The sequence below is a fragment of the Falco cherrug genome, chromosome 16 (genome assembly GCF_023634085.1).
Source record: "Falco cherrug isolate bFalChe1 chromosome 16, bFalChe1.pri, whole genome shotgun sequence".
NCBI classification, from domain to species: Eukaryota; Metazoa; Chordata; class Aves; order Falconiformes; family Falconidae; genus Falco; species Falco cherrug.
This window is the reverse complement of record NC_073712.1, coordinates 4,319,467-4,343,605: the sequence shown is the minus strand read 5'-3', so window position 1 is coordinate 4,343,605 and position 24,139 is coordinate 4,319,467. Positions and strand designations below refer to the sequence as shown.

Sequence of the window (24,139 nt, the reverse complement as noted above, 5' to 3'; positions counted from 1 at the left end):
CCCCTGAGGTTGGGGGGTCCCCTGCGAGGCTGGGGGTCCCCAGGGCTGGGGGCGTCCCAGGCTGCGGGCACGGCATGCCTGCCCTCTGCTGGTGCTGGCACAGCTGGAGCCAGGGCCTCGGCCGCATCCCTGCCCACGCCAAGGACACAAAGCCCTGGGTGGGGCTGGCCCTGGGCAGGCAGGGCTCCCAGTATCCCAGTATACGACCTGGGTGATGCCAGACTCTCCAGGGGTGCTCCCCACTGGCGTGTGGGGCTGAGGATGCCGTGCAGACAGTGAGGCCAGGTTGAGACCACCGTGTCCCCTGCCCTGTGTCCCTTGCCCCGTGCCCTCCCCCTCTGCCTGGGGGGTCCTGTCTGCTGCAGCAGAGGGGCTGCTGTCCCTGTCCCCACCCCCATCTCCTCCTTCACCCAGGCCTCATCCTGCAGCCATGGGGACATGGACCTGGTGGCCTCCTGCCAGGACCACCCCAAGGAGACCAAGACACTCAAGGCTTCGCCACCCACCACAAATCTAAAATTAAAATCCAAGTCAGCGTTTCCCCTCTTGCAGCTCTGCCAAGCCCAGCTTGCAGGGGTGCTCTGTCCCCACACTGCCCCCCGTGTCACCCCCTCGATGGGGACCCCCCGGCTGTGCCACCCTCCTAGCCATGTCCCCGGTGTTTCTGCAGGTACAGGTCCTCAAGCTGCTGGTCACCCTTGTCCAGGAAAGAAAATTTCCTGCAGGGCATCCTCAGCAGCCAGGTATGGCCTCTGGCCCCCCATGGCCCCCTCACGGCCCCCCCCCAGTGCAGAGGTACCGTGGGGTGCTTGGGGTGGTGGGGAGCAGCACTGTGGGTTCCTGGTGCTCGTCCTACCCCCAGGGATAGGAACACATAGAATCCCCCCTCCAGCGACCCCACTTGGCTCCTGCTGCCCCCCCAGCTCTGCCAGGCGGCTGCCTCCTCTTCCTCACCCCCCCCCGCAGCATGGCTGCACCCCCTCCCCATGCCCAAAACCCTGGCTCCAAGCTGGGCATCACCCCCCCACCCCCCGCAGCCTAGGGGCAGGGTTAAGGGGATTTGCCCCCTTGCTGGGGGCTCCCAGCATCCCCTCGCCCCAGGTCCATCCCAAATCCCAAAGCTCCCGCCTCGCGCAGCTGGAGAAGCTGCTCTAGGGGATGCTGGTGGAGGTGCCACATAAGGGGCCCCTGCGATTCCCTCCCCTCCCTCAGATTCTGGGGCTGCTGCATCTTCCCCTCCCCTGCACCCCCTTTGCTAACACTCCCCACACACAGAGCTCCCCCCGTGGCTGGCTGCTGGCCTGGCCCAGCTTACTGTACAATTGCATATGACGCACACACACATATAGGTAAAGCCATCGCGTCCCTGCAGCTTTTTCTGGGACCTTCTGGCCCTGCTGCCCCATCCTGGCACGGAGGGATGATGCATCGAGTGAAAACGCCGGCTTGCGGCTCGGCAGATGCTCTTTACTTGACCTTCCTGCATCCAGGGCAGTGCAGGCAGTCCAGGCATCCCTGGGGAGGGGGAAAGGCAGGGAGGCAGGAGCAGCAGGGGGGGGCACACGGGGGGGGTCTCTTCACCACAGCTGGTAGAAGGCCCGGGGGTCCTTGCAGGTGCCGAAGTCACTGTTGGTGATGGAACCCACGATGGTCCTATCGGTGTCGCAGGTCAAGCCGCTCTCGCAGGGACACTTGTAGTAGACGCCATAGAGGCTCTGTGGGGAACCAAGGCAGGGTGCAGCATGGGGGACGTGCCCCCGGCCCCCCCCAGGAGTAGGGGAGCACGTACCTTCGGGGAGCACTCCTGGAACTCGGCCGCCTTCGGTGCGCATCGGGCCAGGCTCAGGCCACCGGTCCGGTGGCAGCAGCCGCTCTTGCACTGGGCGCTCTGCAAGCACAGCTCCCCGGTGTCCTGCGCCACGAGGGGGGTGTCAGCGGTCCCTCTCCATCCCCCCTTACCCTCCCCCCCACCCAGCCCTGGGCCCGGGGGGCTTGGGTGGGTGTGGGGCACCAGCTGTGCCTTTCGGCTGGGGCTTAGCACCGCTGCGGGCACGCTTGAGCCTCCCACCCTGCAGCGTTTCCTCGGTTTGGCCCAAAATACCGCCCGCCGAAGCGCTGTTTTCTGCTGGGCTCATGGGAATAGGGCTGAGACACCGCAGGGATAGCATCCCCCCTGCCCCATTCCCTGCGACCCCCCCCAGGGAGAGGGTCCTGGCTGGCACAGGCAGCTGAGCCCTTCAGTCTCATCCCGCTTCCAGGCTTTTCCATGCCTTTACGCAGCTGCTCTCCCTGGCTCCGAGACCCCTCAGCCCCAGAAAACCCAGCACACCATCCCCGCCTGCCTCCGTTTCTGCAGCCCCCGTAAATTTTGCACCCCCTTGGGGCTGCCCCACAGAGCTGCTGCCGCAGACCCCTGCAACCCCCCGATGCGCTGCACCCCCCATCGCACCACTTGGGGCATCCCCCGGCTGTGGCAAAGACGGGGCGAGCGTCCCCCTTACCAAGTTGAAGATGAGCCCCCCGCTTGTGGGGCGCGGGCAGAGCCGGGGCCAGCAGCAGCAGGGCCAGGAGCAGGCGGGGGGGCAGCGCCATGGCCACGGTGGGCTCGCTCGTGTCTCGGCCACGGGCCGGCGGGTGCTTTATAGCAGGTGTCTCCATCAGCTGATGTGGCTGCTCCTATCACAGCCCAACCCGTGGCACTGGGGCAGCGCCTCGACGCCCCGCGTGGGGCAGGGAAACAGCAATGCCCACCCTGCCAGGCCCCGTCCGCCCCGCGCCAGCGATGTCAGCCTGCCCTTTGGCGGCTCCTTCGGCTGAAGCGAACACAAAGCGATGGTGCTCCTGTGCTTTTCCCTCCTCCCTCCTCTCCTTCACCCTGGCTGTGGGCAGCCATGGAGCTGGGGGTCCCCAAGACACCCTCCTTGCTGGGCATTGCTGACAGCTTCACGGGCAAAGCAAGAGCCGGTGGCACGGGAGCTGTGCTCTGCGGGAAAGCGCCCACCCCCACAATCCTCCATCGCTCCAACCTCATGACCACAGACACCAAGAAACCCACTTGAGAAAGCCCGAAGTGTGGCAGGAGCAAGCCCACCCCCCTGCCAGCATCCCGCCAGCCTCGCTCGGCACTCCGGAGCCTGCTGATGTCCCCAGCCCATGGGCCACCACCTCACCCTGCCCTGCCACCTATTCCCTCTGTGTCTCGGTGCTCGGGGGATGCGGGGGATGAAAGGAGAGCAGCCCTGGGAACGGCCTGGCTTCTCGCACCCGCGGCGGCCCGGCTGCCCTTGGCAATGATTAACGCCCCGGCAGCCCTGGCCTTCGGCGCCCGCGGGGGTGACGCTGAGGCTGGCGCTGGCTGCGGGGTGACCGTCATGCTGGCACATGGCGCCCAGGCCCGTCGGCGGGAGCGGAGCTGCTGCGGTCCCCCAGGATGTGGGGCAGATGTGGCTCCTGGAGAACAGCCCCGAGGTGGCTGTGAGCGCCCACAGCACGTTGGGTCCCTCTGGGGCTGCCCAGGCTCTGCTGGCAGCAGGATGAGCCACGTCCCTTTCTGCAGCGGGGCTGTGGGGACAGTCCCCTCCCTGCCTGCAGCCCCAGCCAGCCCTAGAGCTGACAGGGGGGTCCAGGGGCACGCAGCCCCCCACGCCAATGATGCTGTACCCCATGCACCTTACTCCAGGGGGGGAAGACCCTGGTGATACCAGCTGGGAGGGTGGAGGGGCACAGCTGAGGTGGCACAGCATCTGGGACACATCCTGAGGCACATGACATCCTGGGGAGCATCCCAAGGTGCACCCTGGGGACATCCTGGGACACATCCAGTGCACGGTGCAGCGCAGGCACATCCTGACACATGTCCTGGGGGTGCACGGCACATCCCGGGGCACACAGCGATGCCCAGAGGGCACAGGGTGCATCCCGGAGCACAGCTCAGGGGCACAGGGCACATCCCAGGGCAGATCCCACACGGGCCTCATCCCACAGGCACTGGGCACGCCCCAGGGTGCGTCCTAGGGCTGGCGGTGGGGACACAGGGTGCATCCCCAGGGAGCATCCCCGGGATAGAGGGCATACCCTTGGGACACATACCAGGGGTGCATCCCCGGGGCACATTCCGGAGACAGAGGGTCCATCCCAGAGGTGCATCCTGGGGACACAGGGTGCATCCCAGGGGTGTGTCCCGGGGGTACAGGTCCCATCCCAGAGGCACATCCCGGGAGCATAGGTCCCATCCTGGAGGCACAACTCAGAGGCACATACCGGGGGTGCAGGTCCCATCCCGAGGATACAGGTCCCATTCCAGGGGGGCAAGTCCCATCCCGGCGGCACATCCCGGGGTCCCATCCCGAGGACACAGGTCCCACCCCGGAGGTACGTCTCGGGGTCCCATCCCGAGGCGGGCAGGTCCCATCCCGGGGGCACATCCCGGGGGCCCATGTCCCATCCCGGGACCCCATCCCGAGGACACAGGTCCCACCCCGGGGGTACGTCTCGGGGTCCCATCCCGAGGACACAGGTCCCACCCCGGGGGTACGTCTCGGGGTCCCATCCCGAGGCGGGCAGGTCCCATCCCGGGGGCACATCCCGGGATTCCAGGTCCCACCCCGAGCCGCTCCGCCCGGCTCCTCCCGCTCCCACCCCAGCGGCGGGGGGGGTCGCGCCGGCTCCTCCCGGGTCCCTCCCCGGCTCCTTCGTTACCGGGGCGGGCGGGGCCGCCGCTCCGGGGCGGGGCGGGGCGGGGCGAGGCGCGGGGCCGGTACCGGGGGTCGGGGGTCCGGGGGGTCCCGGGCCGGTGCCCCCGCCATGCCCAAGCTGCTGCCGGCGCAGGAGGCGGCGCGGATCTACCACACCAACTACGTGCGGAACGCGCGGGCCATGGGGGTGCTCTGGGCCCTCTTCACCCTCTGCTTCTCCATCCTGATGGTGGTGACCTTCATCCAGCCCTACTGGATCGGCGACAGCATCGACACGCCGCAGGCCGGCTACTTCGGCCTCTTCTCCTACTGCATCGGCAATGCGCTCACCGGCGAGCTCATCTGCAAGGGCAGCCCCCTCGACTTCGGCACCATCCCCTCCAGCGCCTTCAAAACCGCCATGTTCTTCGTAGGCGTCTCCACCTTCCTCATCATCGGCACCATCCTCTGCTTCAGCCTCTTCTTCTTCTGCAACGCAGCCACCGTCTATAAAGTCTGTGCCTGGATGCAGCTGGCAGCAGGTGAGCGGGGCCCAGGGGCTGCTTCCCCCTCTCTGCCCCCCTGTTGACTCCACCATGCGGGGGCTGGCCAGGCGAGGGGCACCAGCATAACCTCTGTGTCCCATTTGCTCCCCCTTACTGGTTACCAGTGGGGAGCTGGCAGTAAGCAAAGCCTTGTTGGAGCAGCTGAGACCCAGCGGACTCGCTGCACGTTGGCGACGCTCTCCCCCGTGCACTGCTGCTGCTGCTGCTACTGCTGCTGCACCACGCGGCACCAACAGCCCAGCCACGGCCCGTCCCCGCTTACCTGGGGGAGGTTTCCTCTGGCCATCGCTCCTGCTCAGCCCCACGGTGCAGCTTCAGAGCATCGGTCCAAGAGCACCGCATGCCGCAGGGCCGGGGCACGGGGCTCCCTGCCGCGTTCGGGATCCTGTGGGAATGAGGCAGGGAGACAGTGATTACAATTGCTGGGTGATTTTGGTAACTCCCTGAGCCCAGCGGATGATGTACTGGGGAGGTAGAACAGGAGGACGGGACTGACCGTAGCACTTGGTACCATCACCCACATTCTCCCGTTTCTCTGCTCATCCCTGCACACCTCCAGCCTTCCCCATCCCTCCCCCAACACTGCGAGACACCCGAGATACCCGGTAACCCAGCTCCTGCAGTCGAAGCCTCAGCTGAAACCCAACCCAGCCCTTTGCTGCTCCTGAATCATTCATGCTGGCACCAGCCGCAGCCCCTGGGTGCCCCCCCGGCAGGGACCCCCCGGCTGACACCCCCCGGGAGGACAGCTACGGCATCGGGGTTGCTCCAGTTCCCAGCTAAAGCAGCGGGGCTCAAGCAAAGATTTAGATAAGAGGCTTGGGGCAGCTCAGCCTCCCCGGGGAGCAGAGCAGGGAAAGGCTTTGCTGTCGTATCTGGGGCTTGTACGTACGATTTTGTGCTGGATGGGGGAGAGAAACCCAGCGCCGGCAGCTCCAGCCCCACGGATGAGCCTGACCCATCCCCAGCAGCCCACTTTCTCCACCTCAAACGGGCTCTCGGGAGCTTTTGAGCTGCCACTGGGCAGGTGCTGCTGCATTTCTGGGAGTTATTGTACAGAGGGGGCAGGCGACGAGAGGATCCATCTTCTGGCCTTTGCACCAGGGTGTGTTTTCACGGGAGAAGTGATTCCTTCCCGGCTTCCCCCATTTCTGTGCGCCCCTCCTCTCCCTTAGCTACAGCGAAGAGTAATTAAATACAGGAGAAACCAGCTGCTCCTCGACGAAGAGAAATGCTCCCTGCAGACGTAGGAGGCTGCCCGCTGGCCTTGCTGCTCTCCCATCCCCAAGCCAAGGGGAAAAAAACATGGACAAAGCACAAGGCAGCTGCCCCAGAGTGTTTTCTGGTCGACCGAGCACCCAGAGACGGAGAAAAGGCAGGGAGCATCTTGCTGCTGCTGCAGGAGGCTGCGACGTCCAAGATGGGCAGGGACATGCGTGTGCTTGTCCAGGGCTCCCACCACGGGGGTGTTTCAGGGCTTCACACCCGCACGAGAACACGTGAAGGACCAGTGACTCCCGTAACAGCGGAGGATGCGAAGAGCCTCCGTGAGTCACATCCCAAAGCCTCGTGGATGAGCTGGGCTCTTCTCCCTCCCCAGCCCCGTCATTCTTCTCATCCAGCAAACGCAGCGGTTTCTCTGGGTGTGTGTGGAAGGAAAAGCACTTTGGAGATTTTGGGACGGGAGCTGCTTGGCAGCTTCAGCCCTTGGGCAGCTGGTGCTGAGCCTGGTGCAGCTCCCGCAGCAAAGCCGCACAGGCGCTGTGCCGGGGACCTGGCTGCGTGTGCCGGGGCTGGAATACTGCGGGAGGAGCTGGTGGCTGCCGGCTGGGCTGGAACCACCACAGCTGAACAAGCAGAAAAATCTGTTGGCAAAGCTGCGGCCGATGGCAGCTCTACCACGCGCCGAAATCCAGCTACGCGCGGGGTGCCGGTGAGGGTCTCCACCTCGCGCAGGCTGCACCCATTCGGGTTTTGCTTGGAGAAAATATTTCTTTGGAGCCACGTGGCCCGGGATGCGGAGGCAGGAGAGAGGTTGCCTGGGCAACGCAAGGATGGAGATGCTGCCGCAGCATGTCCTTGACTGGGAGCCTTGCCCTGAGCCGGTGGGCAGGCAGCGTGCCGCATCCTGCTCTGCCATGGGAGCGGAGCTGAGCCCACGCGTGATGGGCAACCACAGGGCTGCTCCAAGCCTGGTTAGCCGGCCCGTGGTGGTTTATCCCTTTGCAGCACGGTGTGGCCGTGCTCCTCCGCTCCCCATCTCCGCACGCCAGCCGGGCTCGGTAGCTCGCAGCCGCTGTAACATCTCCCTCTCCCCGCAGCTACTGGGCTGATGATCGGCTGCCTGATCTACCCCGACGGCTGGGACTCGAGCGAGGTGAAACGCATGTGCGGGGACAAGACGGACAAGTACACGCTGGGCGCCTGCACTGTGCGCTGGGCATACATCCTCTGCATCATCGGCATCCTCGACGCCCTCATCCTCTCCTTCCTGGCCTTCGTGTTGGGGAACCGGCAGGACAACCTCCTCCCATCTGATTTTAAAGTGGAAAATACAGGTAAAAGCACCTAGGGCTGCTGCAGGGCCTCTCGACCCGGCAACGGATTCGTGTTATTTGGGAAGACGGTGGCTTCCTCCAGAGCTGGCGTTGGCCACAGATGCCAAACTGAGCCGGGCTGCATCTCACACACCTGGGGCTTTCTCCCCATCCTGTTTTTAATTTATTTATTTATTTTTTTACCCCTTTTTGAAAATAAACCTAGAAAACACACCTGCATCCTCAGTTTTCCACCATACGCTATTAACACTGCAATTATCTTTTTGTTTTACAGAAGAGGGTGAGGACTGACAGAGCTGATCACCACGTAAGTGATGCCCATGGTGATTCTTCCCAGCACACGTTAGATTTTAATTACTGAAGGACTGACTATAAATTTTGGTGCTATAGTCCCCCCCTTTTTTTTTGTGATTAAAGGGGAAATACTTCACTTTGCCTCCAGAAAATAGAAAAACAAATCCTTGCCAAGTGACCAAAAAAAAAAAAAAAAAAAGCTTAAAATTGGAAGTCACACTCTATTTGGTAACATCTGACCTATTCTTTCTGTTCCCAGGGTCACTGAGCGCTCTTCCTCCATCAGCCCTTCACTTTAAAGTGACTTTTCCAGGAACTTTACACTTACCAACTTCTGTGGATTTTCTACAACCGTTCACCAAAGGGGCCACCGTCAGCTCGCACCGAGTTTATTGGATAGAAATAGCCCAAAGTGGACACAGGATTTTTTTGGGGGGAGGGGAAGGGGAGGGATAGCGATTTGCTGCTTCTTGGGTTTGTACATCTTCTTTCAAGGAAATTACTTCTGAATAAAAAAAAAAAAAAAAAAAGCGTTAAGTGTTTTGGATTTTGTGCTAGTCTCCTTGGGGCAGGGGACGTCCTCTGCCACATCCCTGACTGCCCTTGTCCTTTAAGACACCGTGACACAGCCAACTCCCAGCAAAGCCATGACTCAGCTTTCCACTCCGGGCAACAATAACCAAACACAACCTTGGAAAAAGGGCATTTTTCAGGGGGAGGAACAGAAGCAGGGCCACAGCAGCCCTGTACCGGCACCCGCAGACTGCAGCAGATGGGGCCAGGCAGCAGCACGCTCCACCACCCAATTAATCCCCCGGAGCCATCATTCCTCATCACATCCAACACCCATCTGCAGCAGCCTTTGGCACACTTCTGCAGAAGACACAGCAGCACGTCATCCTGTCCGGCTCTTACCTGGTCACAAAACCCCCAAATTAGCCTGCGTTACCATTTTTCATCTCTACTGGCTCTAATTTTCTGGGTTCCCGCAGCACATTCAATTCAGTTCTAACAAGCACCGTCCAGTTTTACACTCCCCAAACACTTTTTGCGAGGTTGTTAACACAGCAGACGCACAACAGACTTTGAGAACATCTTTTAGAACAGAAAAATTCCAGCAGATTTGTCCTACTATTGACTACTCTTCTCCCCTTTTTAAAATACATCACAATACCAACAGCAAAATCTTCAGCTGCACCATCTCCCTGTGTCTCATTCTGGAGATCCCAGTGCTCACTAGCAAAGAAAATGGAATCAATGGGCCACTAGCTCAGAAAGAACAGACTTACAGAGGGAATATATAAGGAATAGGGCTCAGTTATTAAATAATCTGTTTATTGTACGGCTTTCACAAAGAAAAAAAGACAAAGCACCCAAGTAGAAAGAATAAAAATGTATTTTCCTTCAGGTTTTAGACTGACACAGCAAGTACAAATCCTTTAGTGTGAGCACTTTACGGCAATTTGGAAATTTTAACAAACCCCAAGTGGATGAGCACACGGTACAAGACTGAATCCTGACAGCTCCTTCTCCAGGTCTTCAACTGACAAGCTGACTCTAGCCTTGGCCATCATGGTCACAACCTCCTCCTCCACTCGGGAGGCAGAGGGAAGGGAAGGAGCTCTCAGAGTCGAAGCGTGCAGACAGACCCCTTCTAGGAAAAGTTTTCATCAACCAGCCTCAAGCGCACAGGACCGGGTGAGCTTTCAAGACAACAGAAATTGGTTTTGCCCTGCTAATGTATCTTCACAGTATGTAGACAGTAGGTATTTTGGAACCCAGTCCTGTCTGCAGGGATGGAAGTGACACGCAACTGGAAAACTCCAGATGAAAGGGGGAAAAAAAAAGTCAAATCAGCAGTTTAAAACTCTTGGTATGTTACCTTCCTTTAATTTTAGATTATATGCAGAGAGAACCTGATCTACCCCTAAAAGAACATGCAGCAGGATTTGCATTAATAAGCCCAATCAGGCACTGGACCAGAGAAACTCTTTTCAAGTGGATTAAATGACACCAAGGGTTATGAAGGAACGACCCTTACGAACCAGGATTTCCAAACACACATACAGGAGTGACATGTTAACAGCGGTCTTGGCAGCTTTGGCAACGTCATCGTCTCAGATAGCATCTGCGTGGCCTCCAGCACGCTCCTGCAGCGACTTCTGTCCTCTGAGAGCCACCAGGAATCCAAAAGGCCTGTTTGGTCCGGGGTAAGGAAGTGCCTCTGAAGTCTCAGCGCTGCCAAATCTCGCTTTAGAGTAGAGTAGGATGCACTGCATCTGTAACAGGATGTGCAAGTCTAGAAGAAGCCATCGTAAAACTATCAAATGCCACAGTGATTTAACTTTTAATTAAAAATTAACCCATCTACTCATTATATCCAACCCCCTCTGAGAAGTAGTAGAAACCCCACAGAACATTTTCATTTGGGGTAACTCTAGAAACAGCTTCTAATCCAGTATCTACATGGAAAAGTCAGTTCTCTTCCACTTCTGCTAGCTCTCCTTGTGCTAATGGCCCAGAAAATAAAAGGCAGTCCCTTCCAGGGAAGTTATTTCTGAAGGCCAGCACCTGAAGCAAGTTAAGGGAAAAGAAATCTGTACACTGGGCCTTCAAGTGTTGATTTTGAAAGTCACGGGCTATAGCATGGCTGTGATACAGCCCCTGCCGCCCTCTTCCTGGGAAGAAAGTGAATGGTCAAAAATTAAGAGCCAGAGTAGACTGCATCAGTGAAAGCCAGGCTCTCACAGACACAGCAACTGCTTCAAGCAAGGCAAAAAAGTGCCAGTAAGGGGTAAGAACCAAAAACCTTAACAGCTCGCTAAAACGTTAAAAGAGTTGCCTGTAACAAGGCTGCCTCTGCAGCCAAAGGGTGCACCCGTCAGTCTGCTGAAGACCGTGCATCCCGTCAGTTCCAGCTTTTGCTTATCACCTTTTAGTTGCAGGCATTGAAGTAGAAAATGTCACCGAGTCCAGAAACTATTCTGACTATCTGGGCACAGGGAAGGAAAAAGTAAAGGCAGGGCACTTCGGAGAAAGAAATTAAGGATACTAAACCCTAGGTTTAAATAGCTCTTTACAAAAGATTTAAGCAACTAGAACTAAAGAAAAGTTATGTGACCGGAAAGCAAAGAATACAGTAGACGTCTAGAAAATGATGGAGGATTTTGAGGTCTTTGCTCTACAAGGAACTAACACCACCGTGGTGCCATCTGTTACTTCTCACCCCATTGCTAGCTACCGGATCAACAGCAGGGAATCGACTCCTGAGTCAGGGAGATAAGGAGGCGTTCAGATCTTCACATCCCCCCCCACGAAGAAAGGAGAGCTGAAGGTTAGCTAAGAGAGCTTATGCGGGCACAGGGCGAGCTCACATCTGTAACACACGGTGCGTAACAGTGAGCAGACTCAGGGAAAACTTCATATTCTAGTCAATTAAGTCTTTGGCGAAGCCCAATCAAGGCAAAACACAGATGATGCCCACTGGCTGAGGAGAGTCCCCATCGAGTCACACAAGCAAACTCAGCAGAACAGATTAGATTTATCTAAAATCTTGGAAGCCGTGAAGGAAGAACTTCACACGGAAAATGAACAAGGGAAAAAACAGATCTGGGAAGGGGCAGCTGGGTGCGTGTACGCTATGCTGTAAACCAGAGTGTAGTGCTGTGGCATCGGGCTGAAGCCTCTAGGAGTTAAGCCAGGGGTGCCTGAGACACTCTGCTGCTGTAGCTCGTTTCTCCGGGATCAGCTCCAACATAGGTAATAAGAAGTCTGTGAATGCAGCTGCCTCATCTTGGGACCACTCGTATTTTTCCACCAAGACTTCAAAAAGGCCCCACGGCTTCAGTTTGGTGATGTGCTTCAGATCACCTGGAAACCAAGACAGACAGGTTAAGTGCAAGACACGGGACCAGAGCAGCTGAATAAAATAGGCTGAAGAGCTACACAAGACAGACTGAATTCAGAAACTGTTCGGAGTAGCTGGCTGCAGGGAGCATAAAATGGTAGGGCATGCTGAAGGAAGAAATAAAATTAAACTAAAACCCCTTTTCTATCTGCTTTTGAAGACTGTTCTAGAAATGTACTTCCTTGAAGGCTTTTTTTCCCCTCCTGCTATTTCTGATCCAATACCAGCAAATCATACAAGTTGACATGGCAGATAAACACTGTGCCGTTGACTTTGGAATACACGAAGCAATGTTTGAGGAAGCAATACACTGCTAACAAAAACGCGTTTGTCTTATAAAGAAGTATTAAACTAGGTCAAAAACTTCTCGAGACTCAGTACATTTCTGAGGTATTCAGGGCTTTATGATAATGGTATAATGTGTCCTGAGCAACACGGCTCAGGATACAAAGCACTATTTAGGTGACTGGCATGCTAGAAATGGAACAAAGTTGTCTAGAGACAACTTCAAAGGTGAGTCAACACCTCTAGTTGACAAAGATCAGCTAAATAAAGCCAAATCAGTACTGCGGGTATTTCTTCAGACTTGTTTTTCTACCTGGTGTATTTGATCTACACCGGGATGCCAAGTACTAGGATGTAGGATACTTTTAGCAGTTAGACAAGAACGTCTTATATTTAGCTGCTGTTTTACTGATTAAGTCTTTCCTTTGTTTTATGAAAGGCTTTAAGAGGCATCTTTGCCAGCATCTATTGTTAATTAGTATTTCCAGCAAGGCACTCTTGTGTATTTGGGGCAGGGGATGAGGGGATAAGTGACATTTGCTTTGTCTCCTTTTACCTTTTTTGGTGAAAAACTCCTTGGAATATTTTCCTGCCAAAATGAGCTTGCGAGGTATTTTCCCCAGAAGTTCTATGATCAATGCAATGTGATCTGCATTTTTTTCAAAAGAAAAAGACAATGAGACACATCCTCACAAGACAACTGCCTGTCCCCGTCTTTCTTATAAGCCCCCTTTCAGTACTGCCAGGCCACAGTAAGGTCTCCCCAGAGCCTTCTCTTCCCAGGTGGAACAACCCCAGCTCCTCAGCCTGTCCTCCCAACAGAGGTGGTCCCAGCCCTCTCATAATTTTTGGGGCTTCTCCTGGACCCATTCAGACAGGTCCATGTCCTTCCTACGCTGGGGACCCCAGTCAAGGGGGAAGGGGAAAGAGGTAAAGGCAATTTGAGGCACGATCAGTCTGAGAAGCAAGACAGACTCCAGCGGTAAGAGGAATGGGAAACACCAGAACAAGAACATGGACTTTATTGCAGTGTTTTACTGCAGAGGCTTGAGCACAGTTGGTGCCAAGTTGGGTAAATAATCTGTTTGCAAGGAGCCTTTGCATTGCTAACTCGTAGGAGAAGGCTCATCCTGAAGAAGCAACCTGTATTTCGTGGCCCATTTAAAAAAGGAAGAGACTTAGACAAACATACCTTCATCCCGTGAGTAATCTTCCCCAGAATGAGGCTCAAAGAGATAATCTCCTGTTGCTAACTCAAAGGCCTAAACAAAGAGAAATGAGCACATTAAATCACTTTAATACATCTCGCACACCGTCAGATGTGCTGCAGATTGATTTTTGCATATCTCTGTGGGCAAGAAGCAAAGCTGCTGGAAGATTAACCTGCAAAACTCCAGTACATCATTACCATCTGAAGATGTGCAATTACTTTGCAACATTTTAACAACTGCATTAAACAACACCATAGACATACTTATGATGAATTCTGGAACGCGGGGTAATGCAGTACGCTTGTGTGAAACTGTAAAAACTTAAGGCATTTCATGCGCTTCGCCTCTCTTCTGCCTCAACAGCATTTTGCAAAATGGTGTCATGTCCAAACTCTAGGGTTTGTTTGGTTTTTTTCAGAAAGATTCTCCCCTCTCCCCAGATTTCAGATGAGACATTTTTCAAACAGTTAATCCCTGAACATTTGTCTGTAGATACAAAAATGTTTTAAATGAGAAAAACATTTCATTCATTTCAACTCACCGCTCCTAAATTCCACGACATTTACCCATTACATATTCACTTTTACTCAAAACAGTACCTCTGACTTTCTGTATTCTTAGGTTTTTTTAGGGACTGCTGTTGACAAACTAGTAAATTAGGACTCGTGAGTAACCACTGTATCATTTTGGCCCCATGTTCTGCAGAGACAGCATGACCCTACCGCATTCTCTTTCACCACATTCATCAAAATCTCAGCTTGTTCTCCCAGACAGCGGAAATTATTTTACTCACTATTTCCCAAGTTTAAAATACAAACCTCAAGCTCTGATTTGTAGAAAACAGAGAATGGAGACACCAAAGAGGTACACTGAGTAACTGACTAGACTGATTATTTTTTTTTAATCCTCATATTCTACATTTGCCAGCTATTACGGGAACAGCTACAGCCTCATCTCAGCATTACTCAGATTATAAAAGGATTCCAAACATGCAGAGCATGCATACAATTAAAATATCAAAAATATACTGAAGGTATCTGTGAAACAGTGCTGAATGCAGCAGAAAGGCTCTTTATATAGAAAGATTTTTGTCTTCAGAATTGCATAGTTGTCTTGTTTTTCCAGAAAGCATGACGACAATGTACAATCATATTTGAAATCTGCCAGTGCTGTACAACAAAACTTTCAAAAGGAAAGCCACATGTGGCAAACAGAAAAAAAAAAAACCCAAAAACCAAAAACCCCCCAAAAACCCAAACTCCACCAACCAAAAAAACCCCTACCAACTAAAAAAACCCCAAAACTCCCCAAAAATTTTGGTATGGAAGCATGGTATTCAGCAAGTCTGTAAGTCGGCTGAACACCTGCGAGGTTTTTTTGCCAGGCCAGGCTAGTAACCTGGCAGTCCAGAGTGTGCAGCACCTGAGCTGCCCCGAAAGCCCTACAGAAACAGTTTAAAATCCCCCAGATGATCACACTCACCATGCACGCTGTGCTCCAGATGTCAGCAGGGGTGTTATACCCTGACCCTATCAACACCTCCAAGGATCGATACTGTCTTGTCTGGATGTCTTCAGTGAAGTGCTTGTGCTAAACAGAAGAAATGTTTTACTGAACAGTTATGAGACTGCTTATAAGAGGAGAATCAACAGCCTGGAAGGCCAGAGTAGATCCAAAGCCATTCCTGTTACATTTAATCTGAATTTTACATCCTCATTAAATATATCCTTATATTCCTACAAGTACTGTTTAACTGCTCTACGTGAGACGCTCCTACTTAAGTAAAACAGTCCAGCAATTTAGAGAAAAGCAAGCCACAAAAATAGAGTAAGGAAGGACTGTTTCAGAAGCTGCACCCTCTCCGATCACGACAGACAGGCCACGACACAGCTACCTTCAAGCGGATAAGCAAGACCAATGTAAGAGAGACCACCCTGCCAGGTGCTGCAAGCCTGGTGTGCAATTCTGAGCCTGAGCCTCATCTCTCCCATGAGATCGGAAGTATTTTGCCATTTAAGAAGCCAAGTAAACCAGACACTTGTTCTATTTGAAACGTCAAACCTTTAAAAGCAGCACAGCCATCAAAGCATAAAACTCTGAGTCTCTTTCATGTGCTCATGAATCCACTGAAATGGTTTGACAAGCTAACGAACCACAAAACTAGCACATCAGAGCGGTTGTTTGCAACTCACTCTCTCCAGGAGAGCCAGACTCCTTCAGAAGTTTCACATATGCAGATTTCTACACATTATATGTGATACCATTCACAGGCCTATTAGAAGTGATGTCATGACCAGCGAGAGGCACCCAGAACACAGGCTGAAATCCCACGTTCGAGTCTCCACTCCCCTCTCTTCCCCCCCCAAACACAGCTTCAAACTGTCACTACTTTCCCAAGCAGGCCCAAGAATTTATTTTGCAGATCCTTTCCCATCTTGGCATACTGTGAACGAATTAGCAGGTTTAAACAGTCAATGTGAAAAGACTGTAAACTTACCACCCAGCAGGCATTTCCTAGGTCAGCAATCTTCACTTTGAGCTTATCTGCATTCTTGGGCTCAAGAGGATTAAGAAGGAAATTCCCAGCAGTTGATTTTCCTAGAGGCAACATGTACAACAGCTGATTAAAGCTACATGGCCAGTGTCACCATCTGTCATCCAAATCCCAGCACCCTCTCCCTACCCAGGAAGGGGCTTTGCTTATGGATCAGAACTTTTCCCTCCCTGAAACCTAGGTATAAAACCCAGCAGCCTGCGCTACCAACAGCGGAGATACCACCATTAACACCCGACTGGTGTTACAAAGCAGAAGGACAAGTAAGCATATGCAATTAGCGACTGTTTCCCAGCCTTAAACAGTCTGTCTATATCTAAACAAGCTTTTTAAATAAGGGCATTGCCAGCAACAAAACAACCCTCTCTCAACCCTCAAGTCCTCCTAAATCTTTGAAGGAGAGTTCACCTATTATAGCATCTTTTGACAGAGCCATCACTCACTGCTGCAACACAGACAGTTACAAGAGCTAAAGTATACATTGAGAAAACCTTAATGACACAGCAGAGAGCAAAAATACCAAGTCACTAAATTACATCCAGCTGTAGGTCTAAAGCAATTTGGGAGAGGGCTGTGAGAAGCAAAATACACCTAGTAATCTAGCAGGTGCATTCAACTAAATGCAGTTCAGGTTTCAAAATATTTAAATCTCACTGGCACTACTTTTCATGCATGTAACTCCCCAGCAATACCCTGCCAAAAAATGCTACAGGATTTTTTTAGAAAAGAAGTACAAACGTTAGTTTCTCCCTCCTCCAAGCAGAAAGTTTATCAATTGATTCAAGTTCTTAACACACACACACTGGAATGCATTTAAACTGCAGTTTAAACTATTGATTGTCTTATATTCTCCCAAACTACAAGACTTCCAGTTTTTTCTCCCTGAAACAAACCATATTTAAACAAAGGCATCTTTTTTTTTTTTTCCCTACACAGTATAAGCTTTGCTTTAGAACGGCTGCATTTCCAGTTGTGGGAACACATTTACTCATCTCAAGTAACTGAGAGGAGTTACCCATGCCCCATGATAAAAATAAAACTACCAGAACACACTGAGTAGTACTCAACTCATAATTTAACAGCCAGTGACAATTTGTAGACTTAATTTCTAACTGTTAATGCAAATCACATGTGCAACACTTGATACAAAGGAGTTCCTATACTGAAAAACAGATGTATAGGTACTTTTAAAAAGCGGGATATTATGCAATAGTCAAAACTCAGGTACAACTGTAACTGGAAGCTACAAACAGTGTATGTCTCAGAGTAGGACTGTCAGGTTAATTACTCCTGGCAGGAAGAGTCTCAGGCAGGTGGTTCTGATCACTCCAGCCTACAAAATTCAGGTTTCTATTAATACTCTGACGAAGCGTCGTAACACAACTCTCCCACACAAAGGAGAACAGAGCCCTTTCTTACAGGGCTCCTCTTATACCTTTGTTGTCTGACGGGCTATTATTCTCATTCTCGTCCTCCGACGGTATCTCTGTCCGGATGCTTTCTTGCAAATGGTTAATCTCCTGCTCATTGAAAGATCGTTCTTCATTGGAGGTGGGCTGACACACCATGGAATCTTCCGGAACTAAGGGCACGAACGAGTCCGACATTGCTTCTTGAGGCCTGTTCTCCGCTTCACCGTTACGCTGGCTGTAATTACAACTATGGAAGTTCTCCTTCTGCGTACGAGGGTGATCGCCACAGTCATTGGCATTGTGAAGGTCATCCTCAAGTCGCACAGACCCTTGATTGCCGGAGTCTGGGAAGTCCGTCATTTGTATCACTCCGTTGCAGTTTATTTCTGGTACGCATTTTTCTACGCTGCTTTCCATCAGAACAGATGGCTCTTGTACAACGACTTCAGCTGGAAGGGGGGAAAAGAAGAAGAGAGCAGAATATATCTCAACAGAGTAATAGCTGAAGCTGTTCAAGGGAGCCCTCGGAAGTAGGCAGTTCTCAAAACGTAACCAAACACAATCATTCGTTAATCCAGCTTGTTAGTAAGAAACTTCCTAGCCTCTTTCACTCTACTCATGCCAGCATGAGTAAAAGGACAACGCTGTGCTGCTTCAGCAATACTTCAGGTCCATACCTGTCTTTTTGCTGACATTTTCCTCCGGTGGACTAACTTTTATAAGCATTTCCAGAGGGCTCTGAGCTTCCTCTTCCTCTTCAGGCTGTGTCTGCCCTGGGCTTGCTTCCTTCTCCATTTCCTCTATCTCTTGCATTCGCTTCTCTAACAACTCAGCCTGCCGTTTCTGCTTCTTTTTCAACTTCTTTTTCTTATTCTTTGACATTTTGTCAGCCTACACATAAACAAGCAGAGAAATTGGACTTAGCATCTCGTATTTCAGTAGCTCCAAGACATGTCTAGTTTTAATTTATTTAAGAGCTGAGGAAGCAGTCTGGAATGAAAACTCTAGAGACAGCTGTTCTCCAAAATGAAAAGCAGTTATTAAGGTTTTTGGAGCAGTTGTCTATGGCTCTTACTAGTGCACATCTGTCCTGACCTGAGAAACCTACAGCATTCGCCAAATGAAGGACCTCAGATGCCACAGACAACAGTCACCTTCACAACAGATCTTGGGACCACCAAAAAGACTACGCACTCTGGAGATACATGAGCTAATACTCCTTGTATCTCCAAGACAGCATGAACCCCATGCCTATGTATGACAAACACAAATCACAATTTTCCTTCTGATATAAGGCTGCTTTCCCTTAATGCTGACTGCACTACGATGCAGTAGATACTATAAGTAGATATATACTTACGCACAAAAGCTATTACACTTACTGGTTTTGGCTGTGGTGCAGTGCTTACTGAAAGGGAAAGGAAGATCAGGAAATTAGTATGTTCATATTAAGAAACTGCAACTGCCTTCTTATCTGAAGATAAGCTTTTTCCTGTGTGGTTTGGAAACAGCATTTTAAAGATATTGGCAAATGTTATTTTGAAGGCTTATTTCTCTACAAAAGCACAGCCAGAATAAAAAAAAAAAAATATCAAGAAAAACATGAAATGAGTAAATAAATACATAATTAAAATTACACATAGCAGACTTGCTTGACTGATATCAAAGACTTACACTTCCTGCCGTACAGCTTCATTTACTGCATGTATTATGCATCTTACAGAACAGAAAATGCAAACCAAAGCATTAAAATACCAAAGTTAAGGCAGCTTCCCTAAGCTCTGCTATGCTATGATGGGCTCGGCTAAATGCTGGTGTTGTCAGATGATGACAGACAGCCTTCCGATACACACTGCAGTAGTTCTTGAAAACTACGCACTGGTACAGATGGATATTCTGAGGACGAAAATGAGGAACTAGGAACAAGAGAGAATTTGCTCTCAGATCTTTAGGTCAGTTAGCACATGAAGGAAGCTATTTCTGCCACAAGGCTTTCAAACTTCTGCAAACTGATGCCAGGTAAATCATCTTGTTGAGAGGTTCATGAAACGCATTTCCAGCACCACACAACAAAAGGAAATTAACTGCTGAAGAAAATGCGAGAAGTGCCTCACCACATCTTCACTCCAGCACTGTACTGAGTGCATTAGCATTTCTGCAGTGTGCTGTATGAGACCGCCCTACTTTACCAGTGCAGCCGATTTAAAAGCAGGTGCCAGCATGTGTGTATCCTCCATTTTTCTTATATAAACAACTGCCTTCCCCATCATCTTTGAGTTACAACTTATCACTAATGTCACAATTTACACTTGGCTTTTCAGAGTTGACTTGCATTATTGTTCCACTGTACTCAGGTGGTTTTCCCTAGTGAGATTAGTGATGATTTGGGGGGTGTGGGGGGAAATAGCACCAATTTTCAGGAAAAGAAGCACCTGCAGAGCCAGATGGTGGGGGAGCCCCAGATCTCTGCCACTCTGTTGCTTCTGCAGCCAGCCTGCGGATATACTGGTCGTTAACGCAGAGAAGAATATTCTCAGGTTTAATATCTGTATGAATGATTCGACATTTTGTGTGCAAGTAATCCAGACCCTGAAGAACCTGCAGACAGGACAGAAGGAAATCAATCATTAGAAAAAGCAAAGAATAAGCAAGCTGAGAGTGAAGGGAAAATGCAAAATTGCATAGGATAATTAGTCAATCTAAAGGACTTCAGTGTTTGAGAATACAAATTAGAGTTAATGTGATCAGTTGTTACTACTCAGTTCCAGAAAATATAGATTTGCATACAGATTATACCTATGAATTTAAAATATTGTCTCTTTACCCTCATAAGTGAAGGTTAGATTTTTCAACTGTGGCAAGTTAATACCCTACAATAAAATCCTGCTTTCCTCCTCCCCTCCACCTCACACGCAGAACAATGTTTCTTCTTGGGCAACCATCCAGCAGGAAGAACAGGTTTCTCTTGCTCTTCCCATCACTGAGCGCTGTACTTACTTGTGACTTGATTTAAAAAAAAAAAAAAAACAAACAAAAAACTTGCACTTATGAGGAATAACCAGGGTAAGAAGAGGTTAAAAGCAAAGCCAGCTTCCCATTATGGTTTAAGTGTCAGAAAATAAATATCCGTAGCAGAAAGTTTTTGCAGTAGAGAAAGGCAATATTAACCCAAGAATGATTTCGTTGCACGAGATACATCACTGACTTCTAACTTTTGTTTTCTGAGATCTGAGAAAGATCATTGAAAGAGTTCTCGCTGGGTCAAGGGGAACAGTGCAGTCAGAACTAGGGTTTACCTGTTTGATGATCTTTTTGACGCAAGGGAGCGGAAGCCCCTGATAATTTGACTTGATGATCCACTTCAGGAGATGATGCCCTAGAACTTCAAACACCATACAGATATCTGTAACTCAGTCAAGGAAAAAGGTGGACACCCTGAATCAAGGAGCCCTGAATTCCCAAGACTGAGGATCAAAAGAAATCCATACCAGTTAAGCACTTTATAGTGAAAAACCCTCTTCCTTCTGACACAGCTTAGAGAAGCTGCCTTCCTTAACAGCACCATCCTATCCCACACATCGGTGTCATTATCCCAAACCTAAAATACAAAGGAATGGAGTTGGTTAGGGCAACAGCAGCAAACTCCTGCTTTGGGTGGAAGCCAGTTACACAAGCAAGCACGCATCAGTATTTCCAGCTAGTATTGAAACAGCTTCAAGCCAACAAGGCGCATTTTGGAACAGCGTAGGCTCTTGCCCCAAGGAAAACTCAATGCCAGATCTCTCTGTACCAGCATTAACTGAAAAGATAATACAATTTCCATTTCATAAGTCATTAATTTCAGAACAATTAAGTTACTTTCTCTGCCCTTCCTTGCTTCTTTACCAGCAAAACAAACTTTTGACAAGCCTGTACTTCAACAATATTTACATTATCTGCTTTTTGTCTGTAAGATCTCAACAGCTACAGTCACTTTAGTGACATATTTAGTATTGCACGTTTGCTTTAGAAGCCAAACTTCCAGGAGTTTATTAGGCTGCTTTTGTTCTACACTGGCAGAAAGCATGCATGTGTTTCACAACAGCAAAAGAAATACAAGATCAAGACAACACTCAGTGCTAGGTATCAGAAAAAATAGAGGAAACTCATTATGGGGCTATTGTGTTCTAAAAGTGTTAAAATGTGTATAACCTACAGCTCAGTTCTCTCAAGCACCCTCTTAATTCTTACTGAAATAAAATTCAAGGTACTGCAAAGCAGAAACATGCACAAAACTCTATAAATTTCAGATGTTAAGGGTGTATTACTAGGACTTTGCACAAATAGCTGCTTACTAGAAGGGCGTTCACAGAACAACAGCGTATTTTCAAAGCAATACACTTCACACATCCTAACAACATTGATAAAAGTCCAAGGTAAAATGCTTCCCTAACTAGAAAACACTCTTATTATCAAGTTACAGACTGCATGTTTTTTTTTCATTAGCGATCTTAAAATTTTGTACTGCTTTGCTTAAATAAGAGGTTACCACCACGCTGCTTGCAGAATTGAAGGGCTGAGCCAGACGGGCTCTCTTACCACAAAGGCACATCGGACATGCAGTCCTGATTCACAAAGCAGATTCAGCCACCCATCTCTCTCGTTAAAAGCGTGACTAAGCAGCGCCGTCTCCACAACTGACACATCTTACTGAATGATCATCCTGGATCTGAGCTTAGCAGGCAGTCTGGAACCAGATAACTCTATGGCGGGTTTTCTTGGACAGTGAAAGGGCTGCCTGGGCATCACACACCAGCCCCGGCATGACAGCTATCCAGCAAACTCCCAACTTTATTTAATTCTTTGCCTTTATTTCACAAAAGGATACGAGAACCATTAACTCCTGAGATCTTGAAGTCATCTAATAACTGAACAACTCTCTCTTTACTTGGATCATTTGGATCACTGTTGCGAACCTGCAGAGAGAAACAGGATTGTGTTCCTTGAGGTAATTACCAGGCAAGAATTTATTTTGAAGTCAGATCTACTGCACTGCTGTTAGGTTCTTGTCCAAATTCTTTGCAGCTAGATGATCCAGAAATATCAAGCACATGATGAACATGAACTCCCCAAAATTAATTTAAAAAAATAAAAATTGAACCCCACTCTCAGGCACTCACCGATTTTAGCAACTTGATTTCATCCAGTGCTGTCTCTGTGTAGTGCTCTGCACTCTTCACCACCTTCATGGCCACAAATCTCCTCCCTCTACACACACACGGTAAGTAAATTGGAGACTGTTAATGCTCATACAAAGAATTTATTCTCCAGGATTATCCTAATTCCTTCGCACCTAAGAGAGCTACTTATTGAAGGCATCATGGAAAAATAAGGTTCAAGCACTCATGAAGATTGCCTTTGGGTCTCATTTTGTAAAACACCCATGTTAAGTCATTTCTCAAATGAAGTAAGTCAGAGATTACTGAACACAAGAGCACTCTTACCACATACATGGGTTGCCCTGTTAATTCCCTCCCACACATTTGCATGCGCCATGTCAAAAGAAACTTCTGTGCCAGGATGTGGACCCCTACGTTTTGCGTTTCTGTCCAAAGGTGAAAAGATGCTTCCCGATCATGTTTGTGCAACGCGGCGCACGCCTGCCAGAAACTCTAGCTAGAATAGCAAGACTTACTGGATGTCCCAAGCTAGCCACACAGTGGAGAAGTGGCCCCATCCAAGCTTCCGAATCACATGGTATCGTCCATTAAAGAGATCTCCTATTTTCACAAGGTGGTAACCACCTAGAAAAACAGCGGGAAGTTGATATATCAAGAGATCTTCAGAAAGTGCTGAAGAGCAGGTATGGGGAACAAGCATCACCCCTTGAGGCAGACTTACCTGATGTGTTTAAATTTTTAATCATATAAACAAATGCAAATGTTTCTCTAATTGGATCTTGCTAGAACATAGACACAGTATGTCAGAGGAAGAGCTGTGAACAGCCCTCTAGCTGATTGAAAAGTTTTAACATAATTGAACTAGAATGACCGACTTTTCCTCCTCTTCAATGTAGGTCACCACTGCAGCATCACAGAAGACTATTTCCTCAGCGAAAGCATCTGAAGTCTGCTAGGCTGAGCCCCTTTGGAACACACAGCTTATGATGTTCATTAACAGAATCTTACATCTAAATACCAGCCGTGCTTTTGCATGCTCCATCCCCATAACAGAGTACTGCAGCCAAGATCCCCGCAGTTTCCCTTGCAACTGCCTTCCTGACCGAAAGGCACTCTGCCATTTAACATGGCCACTGAAAAGAGGCAAGTCTCCTCCCTGCACCCCTCGTATCTCTCACACTGCTGACTACGCAGGAAGATTCCATGATGGAAGCAAAGACACGAAAAGCCAGACAAAGACACAAGGGAAGCGCAGAAAACAGAATGAGGAGAATAAACTGTGATTGTTAAGGTCTAAATTTTTGCCAGAACCTGGAATTACACCCTAGACTCCAGGCACTTACTGTTATTGTGGTCAGCAAGTATCACCCATGAAATGCATGCTTTGCGAGGAAAACTCATCTCTCTTGATTGAGTTGTTCACAAACAAGACACAGAATTGCTATCCATTACTTCATTAGCTCAAGCAGCAATAGTCCCTTTTCTTCGCTTAAAGATTTCAGTTACAACAGTGACAGCTG

General features: G+C 50.1%; 4 protein-coding genes across 5 annotated transcripts in view; 1 reads left to right on the top strand and 3 right to left on the bottom strand.

The window, feature by feature from the left end:
- Positions 1–1,310: 1,310 nt before the first annotated feature.
- CLPS (colipase) lies at positions 1,311–4,503 on the bottom strand. The gene is given in 5 exon segments (XM_055728354.1): positions 1,311–1,715; positions 1,790–1,912; positions 2,502–2,519; positions 2,521–2,676; positions 4,090–4,503. Coding segments are annotated over 5 exon segments (849 nt in total). The 3' UTR covers positions 1,311–1,577.
- On the bottom strand, positions 2,523–4,081 carry LOC129737516 (uncharacterized). The gene is made up of 2 exons (XM_055728349.1): positions 2,752–4,081; positions 2,523–2,637 (listed from the first exon to the last, which is right to left on the bottom strand). The coding sequence occupies exon 1, from the start codon at positions 3,975–3,977 to the stop codon at positions 2,871–2,873; it is 1,107 nt and encodes a 368-aa protein (XP_055584324.1). The 5' UTR covers positions 3,978–4,081; the 3' UTR covers positions 2,523–2,637; positions 2,752–2,870.
- Positions 4,504–4,803: 300 nt separating the features above from the next.
- Positions 4,804–8,593, top strand: LHFPL5 (LHFPL tetraspan subfamily member 5). The gene is made up of 4 exons (XM_014286596.3): positions 4,804–5,215; positions 7,561–7,797; positions 8,072–8,104; positions 8,351–8,593. Exons 1-3 carry the CDS (start codon positions 4,804–4,806, stop codon positions 8,086–8,088), a joined length of 666 nt encoding a protein of 221 aa, XP_014142071.2. The 3' UTR covers positions 8,089–8,104; positions 8,351–8,593.
- Positions 8,594–9,469: 876 nt separating this feature from the next.
- The window catches only part of SRPK1 (SRSF protein kinase 1), a 28,393-nt gene continuing 13,723 nt past the window's right edge, over positions 9,470–24,139 (bottom strand). For both annotated transcript variants that reach the window (XM_055728342.1, XM_027816382.2), the window contains 13 exons: positions 23,135–23,243; positions 22,620–22,707; positions 22,328–22,415; positions 20,757–20,863; positions 19,893–20,058; positions 18,843–18,868; positions 18,138–18,351; positions 17,484–17,909; positions 15,992–16,092; positions 14,977–15,084; positions 13,476–13,545; positions 12,840–12,932; positions 9,470–11,961 (listed from right to left, as the gene is read on the bottom strand). In XM_055728342.1, the coding sequence (XP_055584317.1) occupies positions 11,777–11,961; positions 12,840–12,932; positions 13,476–13,545; positions 14,977–15,084; positions 15,992–16,092; positions 17,484–17,909; positions 18,138–18,351; positions 18,843–18,868; positions 19,893–20,058; positions 20,757–20,863; positions 22,328–22,415; positions 22,620–22,707; positions 23,135–23,243 (1,781 nt within the window). In that variant the 3' untranslated portion in view covers positions 9,470–11,776. The remainder of the gene's footprint in view (positions 11,962–12,839; positions 12,933–13,475; positions 13,546–14,976; positions 15,085–15,991; positions 16,093–17,483; positions 17,910–18,137; positions 18,352–18,842; positions 18,869–19,892; positions 20,059–20,756; positions 20,864–22,327; positions 22,416–22,619; positions 22,708–23,134; positions 23,244–24,139) is intronic.